Genomic DNA, 23627 nt, shown 5'->3' on the forward strand with positions numbered 1-23627 from the left:
AGAGGGAGAGAGGGAGAAGAGGAGGGAGAGAGGGAGAGAGAGGGGGAGAGAGGGGAGAGAGAGAGAGGGAACTAAGGCCAGGGGCGTTGCTGGCTGCCATTGTCGCTGTCTGTCAGGAGAAGCACTGGGGAGAAAGCGAGAGAGAGGGAAGAGAGAGGAAAAGTTCCTGCTGAGTTAAAGTAGTCCACGGGACCGCGCGTACAGTATTCAACAGCTTCCCTAGGCTATCAGTCGGCCATCGCAAGGGAGAGAGAGAGAGAGAGAGAGAGGGAGAGAGAGGGAGAGAGAGAGAGAGGGAGAGAGAGAGAGAGGGAGAGAGAGAGAGAGAGAGAGAGAGAGAGAGAGAGAGGGAGAGTTACACCAAAGGATTTTTTATTTATAGCCCCTCCAACGGCAACAGCCAGTAACAACTTGTCCGAGGGGTATGTGTGGTTGGTTAGTGGAGATAAAGGACTAGTTAGTGATTTTGTTTGGCCATGCAACAGGCCTGGGATAAGGCTCTCTTTGAGGCTCACATCGAAGGTGTCAAGAACGGCCAAACTGGTGAAATGTCGGGGAAAAGCCAAGGAGGATATATGGGAACCAAGACGTCCAACGAACACTCCCAGAGGTAAGGGAAATATTGCTGCAAATATACGCACATATATGCACGTATGCTATGTGCCATAGACAGGCTATGGGAAGATATATATATATATATGTCATATTAAATACACGCCATGACTGTTATCCCAAAGGTATGTATGAAAATGAATTAGTTCCAAGGGGGATTTAGGAGGAATATATCAATTTATAAATGTCTCCTTAGCGGCATCGAGGGAATTCCAACTTCCGAGGAATAGGGACGTTGAGGGGAGATTTGGCAGGCTGGTATTCATGAATATATCTTTCTCTAACTAGCTGTGGATGATGGAATTCAAACTCCTGAACAACAGTTCCAAGGAATACTGTAGTCGGATGGTGGTAGATGAGTTCTAGAGTATATACGTTTCAGAAAGGCTGTGGAAAGAGGAAAAAACACATCCCAAAACTCCTCAATGTCATCCCTGTGAGCAAGATGGATGAGGTGGAAGGGGTGGACTCAATGGCCTACAGTGTTTCTGTACAATCATTTATTTCACTGTGGCTCACTAGTGTTCATCCTCCCAGCGGAGTAGCACGGTCTCAAACAGAGTTTTACAGGCAGTCCTACCATGGAAACAGTCAGGAAGAGAGAAAAAGAGAAAACAGAGAATATTAGAACAAAGATCTTTTATAGAAGAGCTGTCTCACTCCGCCTCAAACACACACACCGTATATGTTTGTAACAGACAGTAAGGTCTCCTATTGAAACACAAGCTGTACTGTGCTCAAAGTAAAGTAGGCAGGACGTACTAAAGGCAAAACTGAAAATAGTAGATTGAAGTTTTAATTTTGTTGAAATGAAAATACATTTGCTAGTCATAGTTATATAGAACTTTAATATGTTGAAGAATGTATTAGTCGATTCTCCTTATATTTGTGTTTCCTAAAACATTCCCTTTGTTTTGATGTTATTATACTTTAATTTGTTTGTTTTTTAGTATTTCTTCTTTAGAGAATATTAGCACAAAAATCCTTTGGGTTAGACTGAAACCCGTGCTTATATGAGTTGAGGAACTTTAGAAGTAAATGAGTGCTAATCTTCCTCTTAAATAATGAATACATAATTGTTTTTGTTAAATAAGTGAAAACCCTGACTTTCTAAATGAACGTGAGCTAAATACGAGACCTTTCATTAACAACTTGTATCAACCCTTATATGAGAAGTTGGATGGAGACCTTGTGACAACAACTTTATTGTTATTTATAACTATAACTTAACTATAACCTTATGGAATATTCTGTTCTCAATATAGTGTAGAATAAATCAAATATATTTGTTTTTAAGAGAAATCACAAATACAATGTTTACCACTTTTCTTATAGCCTTTAGCTTCTCCTAGGCCAAATTAACTTGCCATTCAAGCACATTACACAAGTTGGAGTAAATACATATTTTATTTATTTCACTAGTTAAAATACTACAATATGTATTATCGATAATGAAGAGATGAATTGGGTTTATTGAAGACTATCTCATTCTATGAAAAGTAAACTGACAATTTAATCTAATCCCCCTACAGTGAAGATAGATATCCACTTCATTTTATTATAATGTCCCATCTTATGCTTACATTGTCAGTGGAACAAATGCCATAGCAACAATAAATCATTATTTGATATCAGGTTCAACATTTAACTTTGTAATCTTATGTAAAAATAAAATAATATGTAATAAATAATCTTATATGTACAATGCAATAAATTGCCTTTGGTGTCTTCTTCAAAAAGTACATTTGATACAATATTACAGTAATGACACATACGGAATTTCCCAAACCATGATTATTTTCAGGTGTGTAAAGTTTACCAGTGTAATATAACTGATTATCTATCTTGTATTATGCAACCTTGACCTTGACTTACATGTTAAAAACCAGGTATTATCTTATTTGCTATTTATTGACATATTTTCCACTGATTAAATATAATTTTGTGAATGTATATTAAGAAAGCTGTAATTATTGACTGTATTAAAATTTTATTCAACATCGGTGTGAATACTTATGCAAGGGTAGTTTATACTGGATTTAGTCTGGTTTATAATAGATTATCAATGTTAACTTCTCAATGTTGACTCTTATATAACAGTGACTTTCAGTGTTAACTTTTACAATAGTAAAGTCAGCCTTTGTTTTTGCTACTACTTGTAATGATAAAGTTGGCCCAACTGTTTACTGGCGTGAAGCCGCTCTACTGTCCATGTCTTTGTACACCTAGTGTACATGAAAAAGTGTACAAGCAGTATTTTAGTGCACTAATATGTACAATTTGATCATTTTACCATGTAAACCAGTGAGCCGTGGTAAAGTATGCTGTTTGAGGGAGAACATTTTCACAGTTTAAAGGGAGTTTATGGGGACTTATCATGTTGGAGTAACTAGAAAAGGGGAGAGATCATAAGGAATATGTCAGATTATATGTCTCGTGGCTTAAAGTATATAAGACGTCATTCGGTATAACAGTCGTGAGAGAAGCGATCTGCTCGATCAAGACAAGCGAATGCAGCACGGCACGGGTTCTTGATGTCTGTTTCTAAATCACTTTTTAAATGTCATTTTACCAACAAATGTACATTTATTACCGTTACTGCAACCAAAATCTATATTTCTTAGAATTATAGCCCAGTGAAACGGCACAGGTAGGCGATTTTTCTTGACGCTTCAATTTTTGATCGTCGTCACAGAATATAATATGAGTCTATGAACTAGGCCTTTATGTGTTTGAGTTTGAGACAGTACATAGTAGAGTAAATATGTGCAATTTACACCCCTGTTTTACAAGCCCTCTGAGTAACGATAAGGAAACGAGTAAGGATTTGACTGGGGATGGAACGGAAAAGAGTTAAATGTGTGTGTTGGTGTGTGTGCACACCCGTGTGTGTTTGTGTGTGTATTTGTGCACGTGTATGCACATGTGTGTGTGTAGAGAGGCGTAGGTTCAAGCGGCCATGTTTGTGTGTTGCTGAGCTAGAAAGTGAAATGTTAGAGCAGTCCTTATATGGCTTGCCTGCCCACTCATTCTATTTTGAAACAGCAACAATTTCTATATACGCAGACCCCTCACCTCACACAACATGGTTTATAGCCGTCCATCAATTAGAAGAACATAGAATGATTAACCTCTCTACACATGATTTATAGCCTACTCACCAGTCCTAACTAATAATACACATTCATTTTGGGTCACAGTACACTTAAAGGGAAAGGCTGTTACAAATGTAGACATTTGTAGTCTCTCCTTGACCTTAAATTGGTTTAAAGATAAGAAAACAAAAATGTACATTTGAAATTTGGTTGAACTATCAACTTGCATCCATTTCTTGAAATGTGTGTAATTACATGTAACTACATAGTAACCACTGTAGTAGCTAATTCAATGAAAAATGACCTCAACCAGTGAATTGTAAATAAATCATTGTTTCATGTAGAGAATCTGCTTTAACTGTGGACAGATGTGGAGATAACTGATTATTCGGATTATAGATCAAATGGTTTCTCTTAAAAGGAGAAGTCTTCAGTCGCGGTCTTTGTCCCCCAAAAATCCTCCATTCATTTCTTGTATTTATCTGGAGAAATGTGTCTAGGTAAAGACACGGATGGAATGACTTTTACACATCAGTATACGCTACTTGTTTGTATAAAGTTAAGCAGTAGATGTGCTCTCTCTCTCTCACTACTCTTTGTTGAGTCAGTTAAGTTTTGATGTAACCTAGTCTCAGCCCAGCTTTAGAGCAGCTGTCACACCTGTGTGAGTTATACGTTTACAGGACACAGGTTTTCTATCTTAGCGTAATGGGAATACCAGTTCCCGAGGCATCTTAACATGTGTTAAGACTTCACACAAGGAACCATAACATAACATAGCCCAGTACTGTAGTTTATGTGCTATACATTACTACTACCGCAGGTTCTATACATTACGGGAATACCAGGCAGTTCCTCGCTTAGCTGTTCCTGAACCAGGAACCAGGAACCACATGTTAAGGTTTTACACCCAAGCAGCCATAACATAGTACAGTAGGGAGGTTTATGTATCGCCTTACACAGTGCTTCATTTATACCGATACCTCTCTGTCTTACACACTCTCCCCTTTCTCTCTCTCCCCCTTTCTCTTCTCTCCCCCTTTCTCTCTCTCTCCCCTTTCTCACTCTCTCTCTTTCTCTCATCCCTCTCTTTCCCCAGCTGTGTGCTTTATATCACCCTGCCCAGTTTGTCAGAGAAGGGGAAGTTGCCTCTGACCCCTCTCCTTAGGCAGCACTGATTAGCGCCCCAGACACCATTCTAGGCCCACAACTCATCTGCAGCCTGAAGTGCAGGGCTGTTTTTCTTCTGCCATTTAGTAGTCTCTATATCTCTTTCACTCTCACTCCCCCCCTCCTCTCTCATCCGCAGCCCCTACAGAAAGCCTGCCTCCTCAGTGAATGTTCCTCTGAGGCTGTAGAACATTTTATTGTTGTGGATGTTGTTGTTTTCTTTCTATTCTTCTCTAGCTGTTGTTGTTGTTCTTGTGGATGTTGTTGTTGTTTAGCTATTCTTCTCTAGCTATTGTTATTGTTATGGATGTTGTTGTTATTTTCTTTCTATTCTTCTCTAGCTGTTGTTGTTGTTGTTGTTATGGATGTTGTTGTTGTTTAACTATTCTTCTCTAGCTGTTGTTATTTTTATGGATGTTGTTGTAATATTCCTATTCTTCTCTAGCTGTTATTGTTGTTGTTATGGATGTTGTTGTTTTTCTATTCTTCTCTTGTTGTGATGACTCCTATTGCAGACACAGTATGTCCATACTGTAGTATGACTAAGGGTTTAGACTAGCTAGGGGATAGCTGTCCATACTGTAGTATGACTAAGGGTTTAGACTAGCTAGGGGATAGCTGTCCATACTGTAGTATGACTAAGGGTTTAGACTAGCTAGGGGATAGCTGTCCATACTGTAGTATGACTAAGGGTTTAGACTAGCTAGGGGATAGCTGTCCATACTGTAGTATGACTAAGGGTTTAGACTAGCTAGGGGATAGCTGTCCATACTGTAGTATGACTAAGGGTTTAGACTAGCGAGGGGATAGCTGTCCATACTGTAGTGACTAAGGGTTTAGTATGACTAAGGGTTTAGACTAGCTAGGGGATAGCTGTCCATACTGTAGTATGACTAAGGGTTTAGACTAGCTAGGGGATAGCTGTCCATACTGTAGTATGACTAAGGGTTTAGACTAGCTAGGGGATAGCTGTCCATACTGTAGTATGACTAAGGGTTTAGACTAGCTAGGGGATAGCTGTCCATACTGTAGTATGACTAAGGGTTTAGACTAGCTAGGGGATAGCTGTCCATACTGTAGTATGACTAAGGGTTTAGACTAGCTAGGGGATAGCTGTCCATACTGTAGTATGACTAAGGGTTTAGACTAGCTAGGGGATAGCTGTCCATACTGTAGTATGACTAAGGGTTTAGACTAGCTAGGGGATAGCTGTCCATACTGTAGTAGGACTTATGGTTTAGACTAGCTAGGGGATAGCTGTCCATACTGTAGTATGACTAAGGGTTTAGACTAGCTAGGGGATAGCTGTCCATACTGTAGTATGACTAAGGGTTTAGCTGTCCATACTGTAGTAGACTAGCTAGGGGATAGCTGTCCATACTGTAGTATGACTAAGGGTTTAGACTAGCTAGGGGATAGCTGTCCATACTGTAGTATGACTAAGGGTTTAGACTAGCTAGGGGATAGCTGTCCATACTGTAGTATGACTAAGGGTTTAGACTAGCTAGGGGATAGCTGTCCATACTGTAGTATGACTAAGGGGGTTTAGACTAGCTAGGGGATAGCTGTCCATACTGTAGTATGACTAAGGGTTTAGACTAGCTAGGGGATAGCTGTCCATACTGTAGTATGACTAAGGGTTTAGACTAGCTAGGGGATAGCTGTCCATACTGTAGTATGACTAAGGGTTTAGACTAGCTAGGGGATAGCTGTCCATACTGTAGTATGACTAAGGGTTTAGACTAGTTTAGACTAGGGGATAGCTGTCCATACTGTAGTATGACTAAGGGTTTAGACTAGCTAGGGGATAGCTGTCCATACTGTAGTATGACTAAGGGTTTAGACTAGCGAGGGGATAGCTGTCCATACTGTAGTAGGACTTATCGCTAGGGAGGACTGGCCACCCCACATAGCCTGGTTCCTCTCTAGGTTTCTTCCTAGGTTTTGGCCTTTCTAGGGAGTTTTTCCTAGCCACCGTGCTTCTACACCTGCATTGCTTGCTGTTTGGGGTTTTAGGCTGGGTTTCTGTACAGCACTTTGAGATATCAGCTGATGTACGAAGGGCTATATAAAAATAAATTTGATTTGATTTGATGGTTTAGCCTAGCGAGGGGATAGCTGTCCATGCTGTAGTAGGACTTATGATTTAGCCTAGCGAGGGGATAGCTGTCCATACTGTAGTAGGACTTATGGTTTAGCCTAGTGAGGGGATAGCTGTCCATACTGTAGTAGGACTTATGGTTTAGCCTAGCTAGGGGATAGCTGTCCATGCTGTAGTAGGACTTATGGTTTAGCCTAGCTAGGGGATAGCTGTCCATGCTGTAGTAGGACTTATGGTTTAGCCTAGCTAGGGGATAGCTGTGGAAGGGGATAGCTGTCCATACTGTTAGGACTTATGGTTTAGCCTAAGGGGATAGCTGTCCATACTGTAGTAGATAGCTGACTTATGGTTTAGCCTAGCGAGGGGATAGCTGTCCATGCTGTAGTAGGACTTATGGTTTAGCCTAGCTAGGGGATAGCTGTCCATGCTGTAGTAGGACTTATGGTTTAGCCTAGCGAGGGGATAGCTGTCCATGCTGTAGTAGGACTTATGATTTAGCCTAGCTGACGACGGGTAAAGACCTGTGGAAAACATGGAGAACATGTTCTGAATGCCACGATGGTGTAGAGAACAATAGCTCACCATTGATGCTGGTGATCCCGCTGAAGGTCTCAGGAAGACAAATGGTTGAAGGCGCGACAATCATGTTCTTTTGCAAAAAGCACTCGACTACATTAATATGCTATTACAGCCTGTTATTACAACATTGTTACCATAGTAGTTATATTGTTATGATACAAGTATTTGAACAAAATAATACAATAATCATAAACACCATAAGGACCATAAATGTTAATTGCTGCAGTAAAGTGCTATAACGTGAAGTAAAGTGCTACAGTTGATGAGAAAGAAGGTGTCAGTAGTTCTGTCACACTGACCAGACAGATAGGGGACATTAACCAAAGCTCTCTAATGTGTTTTCCCAGGTCCGGCACGGCACAGGACCCCCTGCCAGGCAATAATAATGTCAGCCTTGACATTAATTAGTGGCTAGATGATTGATTAGTGGCTAGATGATTGATGTAAATGTAATGATTAGTGGCTAGATGATTGATTAGTGGCTAGATGATTGATTAGTGGCTAGATGATTGATTAGTGGCTAGATGATTGATTAGTGGCTAGATGATTGATTAGTGGCTAGATGAACAGCTCTGGGATAATCGACTAACAGTAGGGGGACATCAAGTTGAAATAGCATTACCCCACTTTGCATTTGTTTATTCAAGGAAATGCAGGTTTATTTTTATTTACATAACCTTTATTTAACTAGGCAAGTCAGTTAAGAACAAATTCTTATCTACAATGACGGCCTACCTTGGCTAAACCCGGACGACAGGTGGCTTGTCCTAATCCTCGTGCCTCTGTGAAAGTAAACAGTTTACCGAGTCAAGCCGGGGCATGGCAGTAAGGAGAGCGATATAAAAACAATACTCTGTGTGGCTGTTGCTTCTTATAAAATGGATTTATAAAATACCATTAGAAGGACGTTAGCAACATTAGCATGACACATTAACTGCCTTGGTGCCAGGGGACAGATCTTATTTGCTCTGCCCAACCACAGTAGGCCACAGTAGGCCACAGCTGCAACACACACAGACCACCAACTAAGGCCTATTTGTAGATAGGTGATTTTATTCTATCATGGTCCCAGATCTGTTTGTCCAGTCTTGCCCATTCCTACGGTCAGCTGGCAGGCACAAACTGATCTGGACAGGGATCATTTAATATCTCCCTTGCTACAGAAGTTGTGTATTTGGAGCATCACCTCCTCCTCTTCCCCCTCGTCCCTCACCTTCCTCCTTCTTCCTCTCCACCTCCCATCTAACCCTGGACCCTGAGCATGTGTTCATTGCTGTGTTGACACCTGGCAGCATCTGGGCTAATCTGTATGATAAATGGCTGACAGGTCCGTGGCACTAAGAAAGCAGCACGGAGCTCCTTGACCAGGATGCTTCAGTTAGTGCTCTTGACCTGACTCACTAGCATGTGGTTTCACAAAGATGTGTTTAGAGCAGGTTGTGTTTGAGTAGTGTTGTTGTGTTTGAGTAGTGTTGTGTTTGAATAGTGTTGTGTTTGAATAGTGTTGTGTTTGAGTAGTGTTGTGTTTGAGTAGTGTTGTGTTTGAGTAGTGTTGTGTTTGAGTAGTGTTGTGTTTGAGTAGTGTTGTGTTTGAATAGTGTTGTGTTTGAATAGTGTTGTGTTTGAATAGTGTTGTGGGCACCGGGGCATGAGGAAACTTTTATCAAGGGGAAATGAACAGATATTGGAAAGCTAGAAGGTTAGGTGGCAGACAGTTGTGTCACTGCTCCTAACTCCTGACTCGAACACCACATGGTCATATTAACAGATTGATGTTGCTTCAACAGCTTTTTTAGAAAAGTAATGTCAAGCGAAAATATGTTGATATCGGAAAGGTAGGCTTATCCAGGTCAACCTTTCTAATGTTTGCATAGTGTAACCCAGTGGAATTAGGAGAAGGTGCCCGGCTGTGAGGTCGAGGTTTCTGAGGTCTTTGACACCTGTCTGACGATCTACTGTGTTGTTTCACAAAGTCTTTCCTCCTTTAGAGAAATAAGAAACTGATATTGAAAAGGTACGCAGATATTTTGGTTGATAGTTGATACATGTGGAAGACCAAAGTCAGCTTCTCTCTTTTGTTCAAACGAAACCCTCAAATCTAGCAAGTGTGCCTGCCTCTGGAAAAGAAAATCTATGCTTCTCAGGAATCTTTGCTACATCAGATAAATCATTGTAACTTAAGTTACAAAACTTTAGGATTTGATTGGGGAAGTACAAAGTATGTGATGTCATAGAAACGTTGCAAAGTAACAAAATATCCGTGTTCAGAAGAATTAAGGCTGGTGATCCCAATCTAGCAGGGATCTCTCTCACAGGTGCTTGTGCCCAATTATTGATGCCTTACTCAGTTTCCCTGCCAAAATCCTTCGAGCTGTACTATACGACTGAAAGAGCCTTAAAGCAGCCAGAGAGATTAAACATAACCATTAATTACACCATTGATAATATATTCTCCTATAGATACTGTTTGTGACCCCTATGACACCTGAGCTACCCTACAAGGCACAAATGTAGGATCTTAATTTGAACACCCTTCTGTTGCTGAGAATTCTACTGCACAGCAGTAAATGCAAATCAGTAGTGTATGTGAGGTTTAAAAAGGTTTAATTTCAGACTTGATTTTCCCCTTATGAAAAATCTACAAAAAATGTCCATGAATTATAATCCACATAATAATTCACATGTCCTGTTATTGCAGGATTATTTCCCTGCTGTAGCAAACGGCCTCCTACATCCGTAGACATCACAGATTAAGAGAGATTTTTGTTGGATATGAAAGAGTTTTTTTTCCCTTTACGGCTTCAAGAGAATTTGTGGCCTGGTCCCAAAACTGTTTGTGTTGTTGCCAATGATCAGAGGAGTTGACAAGACACCACAAAATGATCTGCGACCAGGCTAGGAAATCCAGAGCATCTTATGAACAGGAGGGCTGAATAATAAACCAATGGTGAAACACAATCAGAGTAGAGGTGTGGAGTCGACTTAACAGAACTAAGCATCTGGAACTTTGTTCAGAACAAGAGGATTTTGAAGGTGTTTAAACGCCTGTTTGATAACTCAATGTTGACAGGCGAGAGTTTAGCCGACTTTAGATAAGCGCTCAATGAAAGATTGTCCCTCGGCTTGTTGTTTCTTACACAGCCAAGAGCTTTTCACACACAGAGGTGGGAATCAGAGAGATATACTGTACTCATTTCCACAGATCATCACATTTTCCACCTTTGTTGTGGAAGGCTCCTCTCTGGGAATTCTATTCCTTTACTACTACAGATATACAATGGACATTTAGTGCAATTTGCAGCTGGAAATCTAACTAAATAGCCTTTAAATCTCCTTTAAAGTACTCATTTAAGGTATTAGATCATGTGTCACCATAATTGGCCCATTTACTGGTAGGTCTTTGTCTTGTACTGTAATTTAGAAGGCCAATCTGGCAACATGTAAATGTCCCAGTCAGTGTTAAACAGTATCTAAAATGAAAGAGCTGTTCATGTAGATCACACTAGGAATGGTCATGGTGAATGTGGGACAGGCTGTCAACTTGATAGAAAATCATATATAGGCTTTATTTGACTGTGAAAAGACGCAGTGTACCATGGGTAACATATAACACGTGGTAACACAGAAAACACGTGGACTATTTATATAAGAGTTTTACATTCAGAGTGTACGTGTGCGTCAGTGCGTGCGGGCGCGTGTGTGTGTGTGTGTGTGTGTGTGTGTGTGTGTGTGTGTGTGTGTGTGTGTGTGTGTGTGTGTGTGTGTGTGTGTGTGTGTGTGTGTGTGTGTGTGTGTGTGTGTGTGTGTGTGCGTGCGTGTGCGTGCGTCCGTGTGTGTGTGGACAATCCATTAATCCATGGTTTATATCAGAGGTCGTCAGGTTGCGTAGGCACATCAAAAAAGAAAGGGTTTCTATCGACCGAGCATGTCACCAAAATTCATTTGGTTATTATTAGTGACAAAGAGATCAGGGCTTCAACGAAGTAATGCCTATTGACTTGCTCTCTCTCTCTCCGTCTCTCTCTCTCTCTCTCTCTCTCTCTCTCCGTCTCTCTCTCTCTCTCCGTCTCTCTCTCTCTCTCTGTCTCTCTCTCTCTCTCCCCGTCTCTCTCTCTCTCCGTCTCTCTCTCTCCGTCTCTCTCTCTCTCCGTCTCTCTCTCTCTGTCTCTCTCTCTCTCTGTCTCTCTCTCTCTCTCTCTCTCTCCGTCTCTCTCTCTCCGTCTCTCTCTCTCTCTCTCTCTCTCTCTCCGTCTCTCTCTCTCCGTCTCTCTCTCTCCTCTCTCTCTCTCTCTCTCTCTCCGTCTCTCTCTCCGTCTCTCCGTCTCTCTCTCTCTCCTCTCTCTCTCTCTCTGTCTCTCTCTCCGTCTTCCTCTCTCTCTGTCTCTCGCTGCCTTCTCTTCCTCAAATATGTACCAACCACCAGACCTGGGTTCAAACATCAGCCTTCCTGGAGTGCCAGATGGGCAGGGTTAACACTTTTGTGACTACTCTATTGATTGCAGGCAAGATCAATCAAGCACAGACAAAGTATTTGAAAGGATTTCAGACTGGTATTTGAACCCAGGTCTGCACCCAACCACCTGTGTGAAATGCTGAGGACATCCCTGTGTGTTCCAATGTGGAGAATGTACTGTATGCATGTTGCTGCCCAGGTCTACCCAATGGGGGTCCTCCTAGCAGGGGTTAGCCTAACAGGATAGCCTGTTTTACAGAAGATAATAACCACCCTGTATGAAGGCCAGAGCCATGCTGTGTGTGTGTGTGTACGCGTGTGTGTGTGTTTACGCGTGTGTGTTTGTGTGCGCGTGCATGCATGTCTGTGTGTGAGTGTGTGCGCATGCGTCTGTTTGTGTGTGAACAGCTGAAGGACTGGTAGAGTGTGCAGCACGTGTGCTCACCCCAAAGGCATCTCTCTGCTTTCATCTACATGGGAACAGAATACAGGAAATCAAATATAAACCCTCACACATTTCACAATGGCAGCATGCTAATGCTAGCAGGCTAATACTTCAACTAGTTGTTCATTGATGAATGTGAACTGCAGGACTGGAAGTGGGGTGCAGACACAAGTCCTACACACTTCTTTCTTCTACACTTATTTGATTGGTCTGCTCAAATGGGTCAAATTCCCATTGGTGGCAACAGTTTGGACTGTATAGTGAACATGTAAGTCTATAGCTCGCATAAACAGCCATAGCTGACTTCAGGAAGCGGGACAAAATAATGTGCAAAACATCATATCATGTTAATGTAAATGCAGTCCCCCTCTAGATACGAATATTAATAGAAGCCCATTCTAATTTAGTTACATCATCTTCGATGTCCTTACTGTGTTTAGGCTACCTCCTTTAGATGGACCTACCCCCTGAGAGCTTCCATTGGTGGGGGTAGTGTTTCTCACAGTGTGAGAGCCCAGAGCAGAATATAGCCTGGCCCCGCGCTCATCTGGCACACGCTATTATTTATAATGACTGTGTGTTATTGTCTAGCGCTAACCCCCTGTTAATACCACATTCTATTTTCAAAAACAGCCGCGTTAGAGAAGCCAATGGGGAGGCAGATGAAACTGGATATCTCACACTTGACAATGCAGACATAACACCTTTGAGTCAACGTTACAGTGTTTTAGTGTTTCAAAGTTGTGCTGTTAGTAGATTACGTAACAAAAGAGGTTTTGTGTTTTGAAGATTACAGAATTGTATCACGGTCAGAGCCGTGGTGTGGCGCCCTCGTCCTCTCTGCTATCTAAAGCAACCCCTGCTGGCAGCGACACTGGGTTCAGACTTCTTGGCCGTGTAGAAGATGACTGAGGAGGGTGCGTGGATGTTTAGACTCGATGGGGAGCTAAAGACGGAGTGTTAATGAGCTGGTTAATTATTAGTAATCCACCAGAAAATGACAGACAAGTGAAACATGACTCATACTCCTGACGTCAATAGATTCTAGATGTACGTCTCTAGATTCTAGATTTACGTCTCTAGATTCTAGATGTACGTCTCTAGATTCTAGATGTACGTCTCTAGATTCTAGATTTACGTCTCTAGATTCTAGATTTACGTCTCTAGATTCTAGATTTACGTCTCTAGATTCTAGATTTACGTCTCTAGATTCTAGATGTACGTCTCTAGATTCTAGATGTACGTCTCTAGATTCTAGATGTACGTCTCTAGATTCTAGATGTACGTCTCTAGATTCTAGATCTCTAGATTCTAGATTTACGTCTCTAGATTCTAGATGTACGTCTCTAGATTCTAGATTTACGTCTCTAGATTCTAGATTTACGTCTCTAGATTCTAGATGTACGTCTCTAGATTCTAGATTTACGTCTCTAGATTCTAGATTTACGTCTCTAGATTCTAGATTTACGTCTCTAGATTCTAGATTTACGTCTCTAGATTCTAGATTTACGTCTCTAGATTCTAGATTTACGTCTCTAGATTCTAGATGTACGTCTCTAGATTCTAGATTTACGTCTCTAGATTCTAGATTTACGTCTCTAGATTCTAGATTTACGTCTCTAGATTCTAGATTTACGTCTCTAGATTCTAGATGTACGTCTCTAGATTCTAGATGTACGTCTCTAGATTCTAGATGTACGTCTCTAGATTCTAGATTTACGTCTCTAGATTCTAGATTTACTATGAAGTCCAGAGCCATGCTTACATGCAGGTTCCTTCTCGACGATGCAACAACAATAAGAAATAATAAAAGATAAGAATAGGATATAGTTATAGGTAACATGGGGGTTATAGGTAACATGGGGGTTATAGGTAACATTAGGGTTATAGGTAACATTAGGGTTATAGGTAACATTAGGGTTATAGGTAACATTAGGGTTATAGGTAACATGGGGGTTATAGGTAACATGGGGGTTATAGATAACATTAGGGTTATAGGTAACATTAGGGTTGTAGGTAACATTAGGGTTATAGGTAACATTAGGGTTATAGGTAACATGGGGGTTATAGGTAACATGGGGGTTATAGATAACATTAGGGTTATAGGTAACATTAGGGTTATAGGTAACATTAGGGTTATAGGTAACATTAGGGTTATAGGTAACATTAGGGTTATGCATTAGGGTTATAGGTAACATTAGGGTTATTAACATTAGGGTTATAGGTAACATTAGGGTTATAGGTAACAAGGGTTATAGGTAACATTAGGGTTATAGGTAACATTAGGGTTATAGGTAAATTAGGGTTATATAACATTAGGGTTATAGGTAACATTAGGGTTATAGATAACATTAGGGTTATAGATAACATTAGGGTTATAGGTAACATATAACATTAGGGTTATAGGTAACATTAGGGTTATAGGTAACATTAGGGTTATAGGTAACATTAGGGTTATAGGTAACATTAGGGTTATAGGTAACATTAGGGTTATAGGTAACATTAGGGTTATAGGTAACATTAGGGTTATAGGTAACATTAGGGTTATAGGTAACATTAGGGTTATAGGTAACATTAGGGTTATAGGTAACATTAGGGTTATAGGTAACATTAGGGTTATAGGTAACAACATAGGTTAGGGTTATAGGTAACATTAGGGTTATAGGTAACATTAGGGTTATAGGTAACATTAGGGTTATAGGTAACATTAGGGTTATAGGTAACATTAGGGTTATAGGTAACATTAGGGTTATAGGTAACATTAGGGTTATAGGTAACATTAGGGTTATAGGTAACATTAGGGTTATAGGTAACATTAGGGTTATAGGTAACATTAGGGTTATAGGTAACTTATTAGGGTTATAGTTATAACATTAGGGTTATAGGTAACATTAGGGTTATAGGTAACATTAGGGTTATAGGTAACATTACATTAGGGTTATAGGTAACATTAGGGTTATAGGTAACATTAGGGTTATAGGTAACATTAGGGTTATAGGTAACATTAAGGTAACATTAGGGTTATAGGTAACATTAGGGTTATAGGTAACATTAGGGTTATAGGTAACATTAGGGTTATAGGTAACATTAGGGTTATAGGTAACATTAGGGTTATAGGTAACATTAGGGTTATAGATAACATTAGGGTTATAGGTAACATTAGGGTTATAGGTAACATTAGGGTTATAGGTAACATTAGGGTTATAGGTAACATTAGGGTTATAGGTAACATTAGGCATTTCAGGTAAAATAACAACTCAGTGTTTATATCCCCGGACAAATTAGCTAGCAAGTGCAAGCTAACTAGCCAAATTGCCATAAATGTTTAATGCTTTTCGACCTCTTCTACCGTCAAGTCGATCATTGATCTATGTTTCATTTTCCATTGGTTTTGTCTGGTCTTCTTACACCTGGCCTCTCCTTGTTAGGGGGACAAAATAAATGTATGGGTTAGGGTTAACATTATGGTAACATTAGGGTTATAGGTAACATTATGGTAACATTAGGGTTATAGGTAACATTATGGTAACATTAGGGTTATAGGTAACATTATGGTAACATTAGGGTTATAGGTAACATTATGGTAACATTAGGGTTATAGGTAACATTATCATTAGGGATCATTATGGTTTAACATTTTTTCATTGGTTTATGTAACATTATGGTCATTAGGGTTATTCATTATGGTAACATTAAGGTTATAGGTAACATTATGGTAACATTAGGGTTCATTATGGTAACAATCCCATTCATTAATTGTAACATTTGTAACATTGTATTTAACCTCTAGGGTTTAACATTATGGTAACCCTCATAGGTCCTTGTAACATTAGAGATTTGTTTATTGTTATGTTCATGTTTTATGGTAACATTGGTAACATTAGGGTTATAGGTAACATTATGGTAACATTAGGGTTATAGGTAACATTATGGTAACATTAGGGGGACAAAATTAAATGTATAGGTAAACATTAGGGTTATAGGTAACATTATGGTAACATAGGTAACATTATGGTAACATTAGGGTTATAGGTAACATTATGGTAACATTAGGGTTATAGGTAACATTATGGTAACGGTTTGGGTTATAGGTAACATTATGGTAACATTAGGGTTATAGGTAACATTATGGTAACATTAGGGTTATAGGTAACATTATGGTAACATTAGGGTTATAGGTAACATTATGGTAACATTAGGGTTATAGGTAACATTATGGTAACATTAGGGTTATAGGTAACATTATGGTAACATTAGGGTTATAGGTAACATTATGGTAACATTAGGGTTATAGGTAACATTATGGTAACATTAGGGTTATAGGTAACATTATGGTAACATTAGGGTTATAGGTAACATTATGGTAACATTAGGGTTATAGGTAACATTATGGTAACATTAGGGTTATAGGTAACATTATGGTAACATTAGGGTTATAGGTAACATTATGGTAACATTAGGGTTATAGGTAACATTATGGTAACATTAGGGTTATAGGTAACATTATGGTAACATTAGGGTTATAGGTAACATTATGGTAACATTAGGGTTATAGGTAACATTATGGTAACATTAGGGTTATAGGTAACATTATGGTAACATTAGGGTTATAGGTAACATTATGGTAACATTAGGGTTATAGGTAACATTATGGTAACATTAGGGTTATAGGTAACATTATGGTAACATTAGGGTAACATTAGGGTTATAGGTAACATTATGGTAACATTAGGGTTATAGGTAACATTATGGTAACATTAGGGTTATAGGTAACATTATGGTAACATTAGGGTTATAGGTAACAGGGTTTATGGTAACATTAGGGTTATAGGTAACATTATGGTAACATTAGGGTTATAGGTAACATTATGGTAACATTAGGGTTATAGGTAACATTATGGTAACATTAGGGTTATAGGTAACATTATGGTAACATTAGGGTTATAGGTAACATTATGGTAACATTATGGTTATAGGTAACATTACATTAGGGTTATAGGTAACATTATGGTAACATTAGGGTTATAGGTAACATTATGGTAACATTAGGGTTATAGGTAACATTACGGAGAGAGAGAGAGAGAGAATCATCATCCCATGTTCTCTCAGTCTACCCTTCTCTGGCTTCAGTCCCACAACTGGGGGAACCAACATGGGATTTCTCCCAAAGGAGTTGGTATGGAGGATGGGAATTAAATGGGGAAAGCCAGGTGGCAACAGAAACATTCCGGCTGTCCAATGGAAAACCGGCTCCGGCAGCATCGGAGAGAGAGAGAGATAGAGACCCACAAAACACCTGGTGGTGTGTAAGCGATATCGAAAATTCACATGTGGAGCCTGATCACGAGGGGAAAGTGGGTGGAAGGGAGGGGGGGAGGGGTAAAACGGAGGAGTGTGTAGAGCATTCCTATGGCCTAGCCTTTGAAAACTAGTGAAATCAGAGAGCCCTGTATGACACGACCATCGCCCCGTCAGCAGGCCAATATGCCTGTCGCTCAGTGTCAATGGAGAGAGAATGAGAGGGGGAGGACAATGGCAGGAGATAGGGGAGGAGGGGAAGGGTCTGTATAGCAAGTGCTGTGTGTCTCTCTGAAGAACCACATGCAGTAGGTGTATTTGACAACTTGGTGATCATGTAATCACATTGGTAACCATGGAATGAACAGGGGACAGGGGAGATGCCATTTCTGAGTTTGTGTTTTGTATTTTGGATCGTAGGTGGGTAAGTGTCTCTGGCGGTGGGTCCAGGTGCTTAATGTTTGAAAGTAGTCCCTGTAGCCTACATGTATCCCATCTACCCAGACCTATGTCTCCCAGGGAGGTGCTGATGCATACCGAAGCACATTTACTGCATGTTTTTACCTGACACCAATGACACCAGTGACAGTGATTTGTGGCGTATTAAGCTACACCAACGACACACTACAAGGAGATCGGTTGGGGCCTGAATCATGTCTAATGTCTGGGCCTATAGACAGCCTGTCCCAGACCTGGGTTCAAATACGTTCAGTGTTTGCTTTAGCTTGCCTGGATGCTGGGTTTCCACTTTTCTTCACTTTTGTACTTTTTCTGCTATTGGGTCCATTGTGGCAGGCAAGCTCAATCGAGAACAGCTGAAGTATTTGAAATGGTTTCGAATAGTATTTGAACCCAGCTGTGGCCTATCTGAGTATAACACCAGATGGGATGTGTATAAATGATCTGTCACACCAACACCCCCCGAATCCTCCCCCTCACCCCCCGAATCCTCCCCCCTCACCCCCTGTCCCCTCCACTGTGCCCCTGATCAGATTGGCCAGCAGGTGTGCTAGAAGAGGGGGGGGTAATAGAAAATGTTACACCTCACCATTTGGTTATTTTAGATATGATACTCACCACCGCATCATAAATGAACAATGTGTGCTATTCGCCACGGAACTCTCCCCGGAGTGTCACAAGACCCGTCTCGGCCAATGAGGTACGTGCGGGTGGTGCTCAGCCAATGGGGGTTGAGCGAGGATCAAGGCCCCGGTGACGTTTTGTGGGACTTGTTGACAGTTGAAAACAGGTCACCATTCGTCTTGTGCCAAGGTGTCTAACGGCCAACACCTACTGTGCATTATGTTAAATAAATAAGAAGGGTTTAGCATGGCAATACTAATATTCTGTAATCCGCTCGTTTCGGCACTCGGGGGACTCTAATTCTACTGCTGATAGGCGAAAAAAAATAATCTTCTGAAAAATAACTCTTACTATCAAGAAGAAATACAGTACATTTAGTCTGGCTTGGCTGCTTTGACAGGACATCTTAGAAGTCTCACAAAATAGGGTTGGATAAACTTCCCAAACAGAAAAATCTATTTTTAATTTGATTTATGATACCTTTCTGTTTCTTATTGCCAGCAGATGTTAAATCCATGTAGAATTAAAGCTTGTGGATTTCAGTGAATGTTACAGCATATTCATGGAGCATTAGATGAGTTCATGAGAAGAGGAGGCCTTGCATGGAGGTCTATGTGAACCAGTTATACTGTAGTCCGTATTCTCACACAGAGGAAACCACAGGAGTAGAATTAGAACAATTAGGATCACATGGGAGGAACTAGCTGCTAAAGATAAAGCTGCTACAGTACATCGAGAGAGAGAGAGAGAGAGAGAGAGAGAGAGAGAGAGAGGGTGAGAGAGAGAGAGATAGGGTGAAAGAGAGAGGGTGAGAGGGTGAGAGAGAGAGAGAGGGGGAGATAGGGTGAGAGAGAGAGTGAGAGAGAGAGAGTGAGAGGGAGAGAGAGTGAGAAAGAGAGTGTGAGAGAGAGAGAGAGTGTGAGAGATAGATAGGGAGAGATAGGGTGAGAGAGAGAGAGTGAGAGAGAGAGGGAGAGAGGGTGAGAGAGAGAGAGAGAGAGAGAGAGAGAGAGAGAGAGTGAGAGAGGGAGAGAGAGAGGGTGAGAGAGAGAGAGAGGAAGAGAGAGAGAGAGAGAGAGAGAGAGAGAGAGGGAGAGAGAGAGAGGGTGTGAGAGAGAGAGTTCACTTTTGTTTATTATCGATTTCACTTGCTTTGGCAATGTAAACATATGTTTCACATGAAATTGAATTAAGAGCAAGAGAGAGAGAGAATCATCATCCCATGTCCTCTCAGTCTCCCCCTCTCTGGCTTCAGTCCCTTTTTGACACCTGATTCAACACAAATGGGAACCAACATGGATTTCTCCCAAAGGAGCTGGGATGAAAGATGGAAAGGAAATGGGACAAGCCCGAGTGGCAGCAGAAACATTCACGCTGTCCGACTGAGGGTCGGGAGAATTGACTCCGGCCCAGCACCGGGAATCTGTCCCCGGGAATCTGTCCCCGGCACCGGCCAGGCCCGAGCCGTATTATCTTTCCATGTAATCAGAGGCTTGGAGGGCCATGCCAAACTCTCCTCCCCTGCTCTACACCATATTAGCAATTGAATTAATGGCCCACACATGGATTTTGTTTTCACAGAAACCATAAACTGAAGTCATTTCACTGTGGAACAGTTGCGTTTGTGATTTGTCAGTCTATCTAGGTGGGTGCAGATGTGATATACCGTCAGACCCAGAGCCATATACACTCTATATGGATTCAGCTATTTCAGCCACACCCGTTGCTGACAGTTGTATAAAATCAAGCACACAGCCATTCAATCTCCATAGACAAACATTGGCAGTGGAATGGCCTTACTGAAGAGCTCAGTGACTTTCAACGTGGCACCGCCACCTTTCCAAAAAGTCCTTTTGTCAAATTTCTACCCTGCTAGAGCTGCTACGGTCAACTGTAAGTGCTGTTATAGGAAACGTCTAGGAGCAACAACAGCTCAGCTGCGAAGTAGTAGGCCACACAAGCTCTCAGAAGGGGACCGCCGAGTGCTGATCGTCTGTTTGTTGCAACACTCCCTACTGAGTTCCAAACTGCCTCTGGAAGCAACGTCAGCGCAAGATCTGTTTGTTGGGAGCTTCATGAAATGGGTTTCCATGGCCGACCATCCTCACACAAGCATAAGATCATTATGCGCAATAACAAGCGTTGGCTAGAGTGGTGTAATGCTCGCCGCCATTGGACTTTGAATCAGTGGAAATGCATTCTCTGGTGTGATGAATCACGCTTCCCCATCGGGCAGCAGGGTAGCCTAGTGGTTAGAGCGTTGGACTAGTAACCGGAAGGTTGCATGTTCAGACCCCCGAGCTGACAAGGTACAAATCTGTCGTTCTGCCCCTGAACATTGAAAATAAGAATTTGTTCTTAACTGACTTGCCTAGTTAAATAAAGATAAAAAAAAAAAATAGTACTGACGGACGAGTCGCACGAGGCCCCTTAGTTCCAGTGAAGGGAAATCTTAACGCTTCAGCATACAATAACATTCTAGACTATTATGTGCTTCCAATGTTGTGGCAACAGTTTGGAGAAGGCCCTTTCCTGTTTCAGCATAACAATGCCGCCTTGCACAAAACGAGGTCCATGTAGAAATGTTTTGTAGAGATCCGTGTGGAAGAACTAGACTGGTCTGTCCAGAGCCCTGACCTCAACCCCATCAAACACCTTTGGGATGAACTGGAACGCAGACTGTGAGCCAGGCCTAATCGCCTTACATCAGTGCCAAAACTCACTCGTGCTCTTGTGGCTGAATAGAAGCAAGTCCCTGCAGCAATGTTCCAACATCTTGTGGAAAGCCTTCCCAGAAGAGTGGAGGCTGTTACAGCAGCAAATGGAGACCAACTCCTTATTAATGCCCATGATTTTGGAATAAGATGTTTGACAGGCCGGTGTCCATATACTTTTGGTCATGTAGTGAATATAGAGAGTTCAGACATTGAGGTTTCTGCATTATGGTGGATTTACCTGACGCTACATTCCATGGCAGCCATGTTAGCTCCGCATGGGCAATATTGACCAATAGCAGTTCACAGAATTTTCTACATTTTAAACAATGCTATGTACAATAGTCCAAATTCTCTCATGAATGGATAAATAGAATGCTCAAAGGCGCTAACATGGCGTCCATTCTAAAAGTTGGCCCAGCTCTCTGGTTAGTTCTATTCACCACCCCATTACACTTTGGGTGTTTAAATCCCACAACTTTTTAACACATGAATCATCATTAGTCATGACCGGAACACGTGAAGACGTTAAATATAATATGATTGCTCATACAGTTAATTACATACATTATTATTTCCCCTGACATGGAGACGTTTCTAATCAAATGTTGCTTTCTTCCTCTTCACGGGAGGTTATTAATAACTGAGCCCCTGCAGGTCCCTGAATGTGCCTACACACCTTCAAACTATTCATTAAGTCAGACGTTGACGAGTGTTCCTGATTCTTCCTCCCGTTGGCGAGAGTTTGATCACGGCAGTTGCAAAGTCAAGTGCAAATAACACTTGGTATTTTTGTGGCTTCATTAATGTCTTTAAATATGTCTTCATTTCATTTATTTATTGAATGTGTACCGTTTGAAATAGCATGCGTGGGTCTGGACACGGCACATAGCTGGTGTGGAACAGTGTTAAAGACCTGAGTCTCTAGTGACTCATATGACAGGTTGGTTGGTGGGTCTGAGTGAGTCACAACTGACCGTCTATACTCCTACACCTTGCATAACACACACGCACGCACACACACACACACACACATGCACACACCCCACACCACACCACACGAGCTCGCACGCTCACGCAGGCACACACACACACAAACCACACACACACACACACACACACACACACACACACACACACACACACACACACACACACACACACACACACACACTTTGGTACTACAATGATAACTCACTGACCGTCTATACTCCTACACTTTGCATAACACACACACACCACACACGCACGCACACACACACACCACACAACACACATGCACACACCACATGCTCTCGCATACACACGCACGCAGGCACACACACACACCAACCGCACACAAACCCCCCCCACACACACACGCACAAACACACACTTTGGTACTACTTTGATAACTGGGTCACCACTTCTAAGAGGGATGCAATGTGTTAGTTTGAAGCAGCAGGTCTATAGTACGCAAACCATAACAACACTGACTGAAGGCAGAGTCAGCCGTGTGGGTTATGAAATGTGTCGCTTTGTGTTGTCGGTTATTAAATGTATTCTGAGGTAACCCAGGAAAGTTTGGAAAGTTTGGATCGAAGGATTTGAAAATGGAAACGCCTCCAAAACGCTGTTTGAAGTACTAAGGTCAGTTACAGTGAGGCTTTTATCTATTGTATGCTTTTGTATGTTGTCAGTGAAGTGTTCTATGCCTCCTCTGAATTGGGTGCTGTGGACGAGTCTTTCATAACTCTCATAACTAACAATTCAACATCTATTCCACGTTGGTTCAACATCATTTCATTGAAACGACGTGGAAACAACGTTGATTCAACCAGTGTGTGCCCAGAGGGAAGTGTCTTCAGGACATCACATGGAGGATACCTTCATTACAGAACATACAGTATGACGTCATTAATCATTCTCAGCTCAGACCAACTGCTCTGCCACCGATGGTGTCACTGTGTGTCCCTTCAGCAAGGGCTTAATGAGATATCCTTCTATGAAGTGTCCTCCTCCCCTTGGCTCTAATCACAGCACCTGGCTCTGGAAAAAACTCCCCGGACCTCAGAACGCTATTCCGGACCACTGCTAT

The 23627-nt window shown here is 41.4% G+C and overlaps 1 protein-coding gene across 1 annotated transcript in view; it reads left to right on the plus strand.

Moving 5' to 3' along the window:
• The first annotated feature begins 356 nt into the window (after nt 1–356).
• rbm20 (RNA binding motif protein 20) overlaps nt 357–23627 on the plus strand; it is a 69026-nt gene continuing 45755 nt past the window's right edge. Inside the window, 1 exon segment of the mRNA XM_064954509.1 lies at nt 357–610. Coding sequence (XP_064810581.1) covers nt 477–610 — 134 coding nt within the window. The 5' untranslated portion in view covers nt 357–476.

The sequence above is a fragment of the Oncorhynchus masou genome, chromosome 5 (assembly GCF_036934945.1).
Source record: "Oncorhynchus masou masou isolate Uvic2021 chromosome 5, UVic_Omas_1.1, whole genome shotgun sequence".
In the NCBI taxonomy this organism is placed as follows: Eukaryota; Metazoa; Chordata; class Actinopteri; order Salmoniformes; family Salmonidae; genus Oncorhynchus; species Oncorhynchus masou.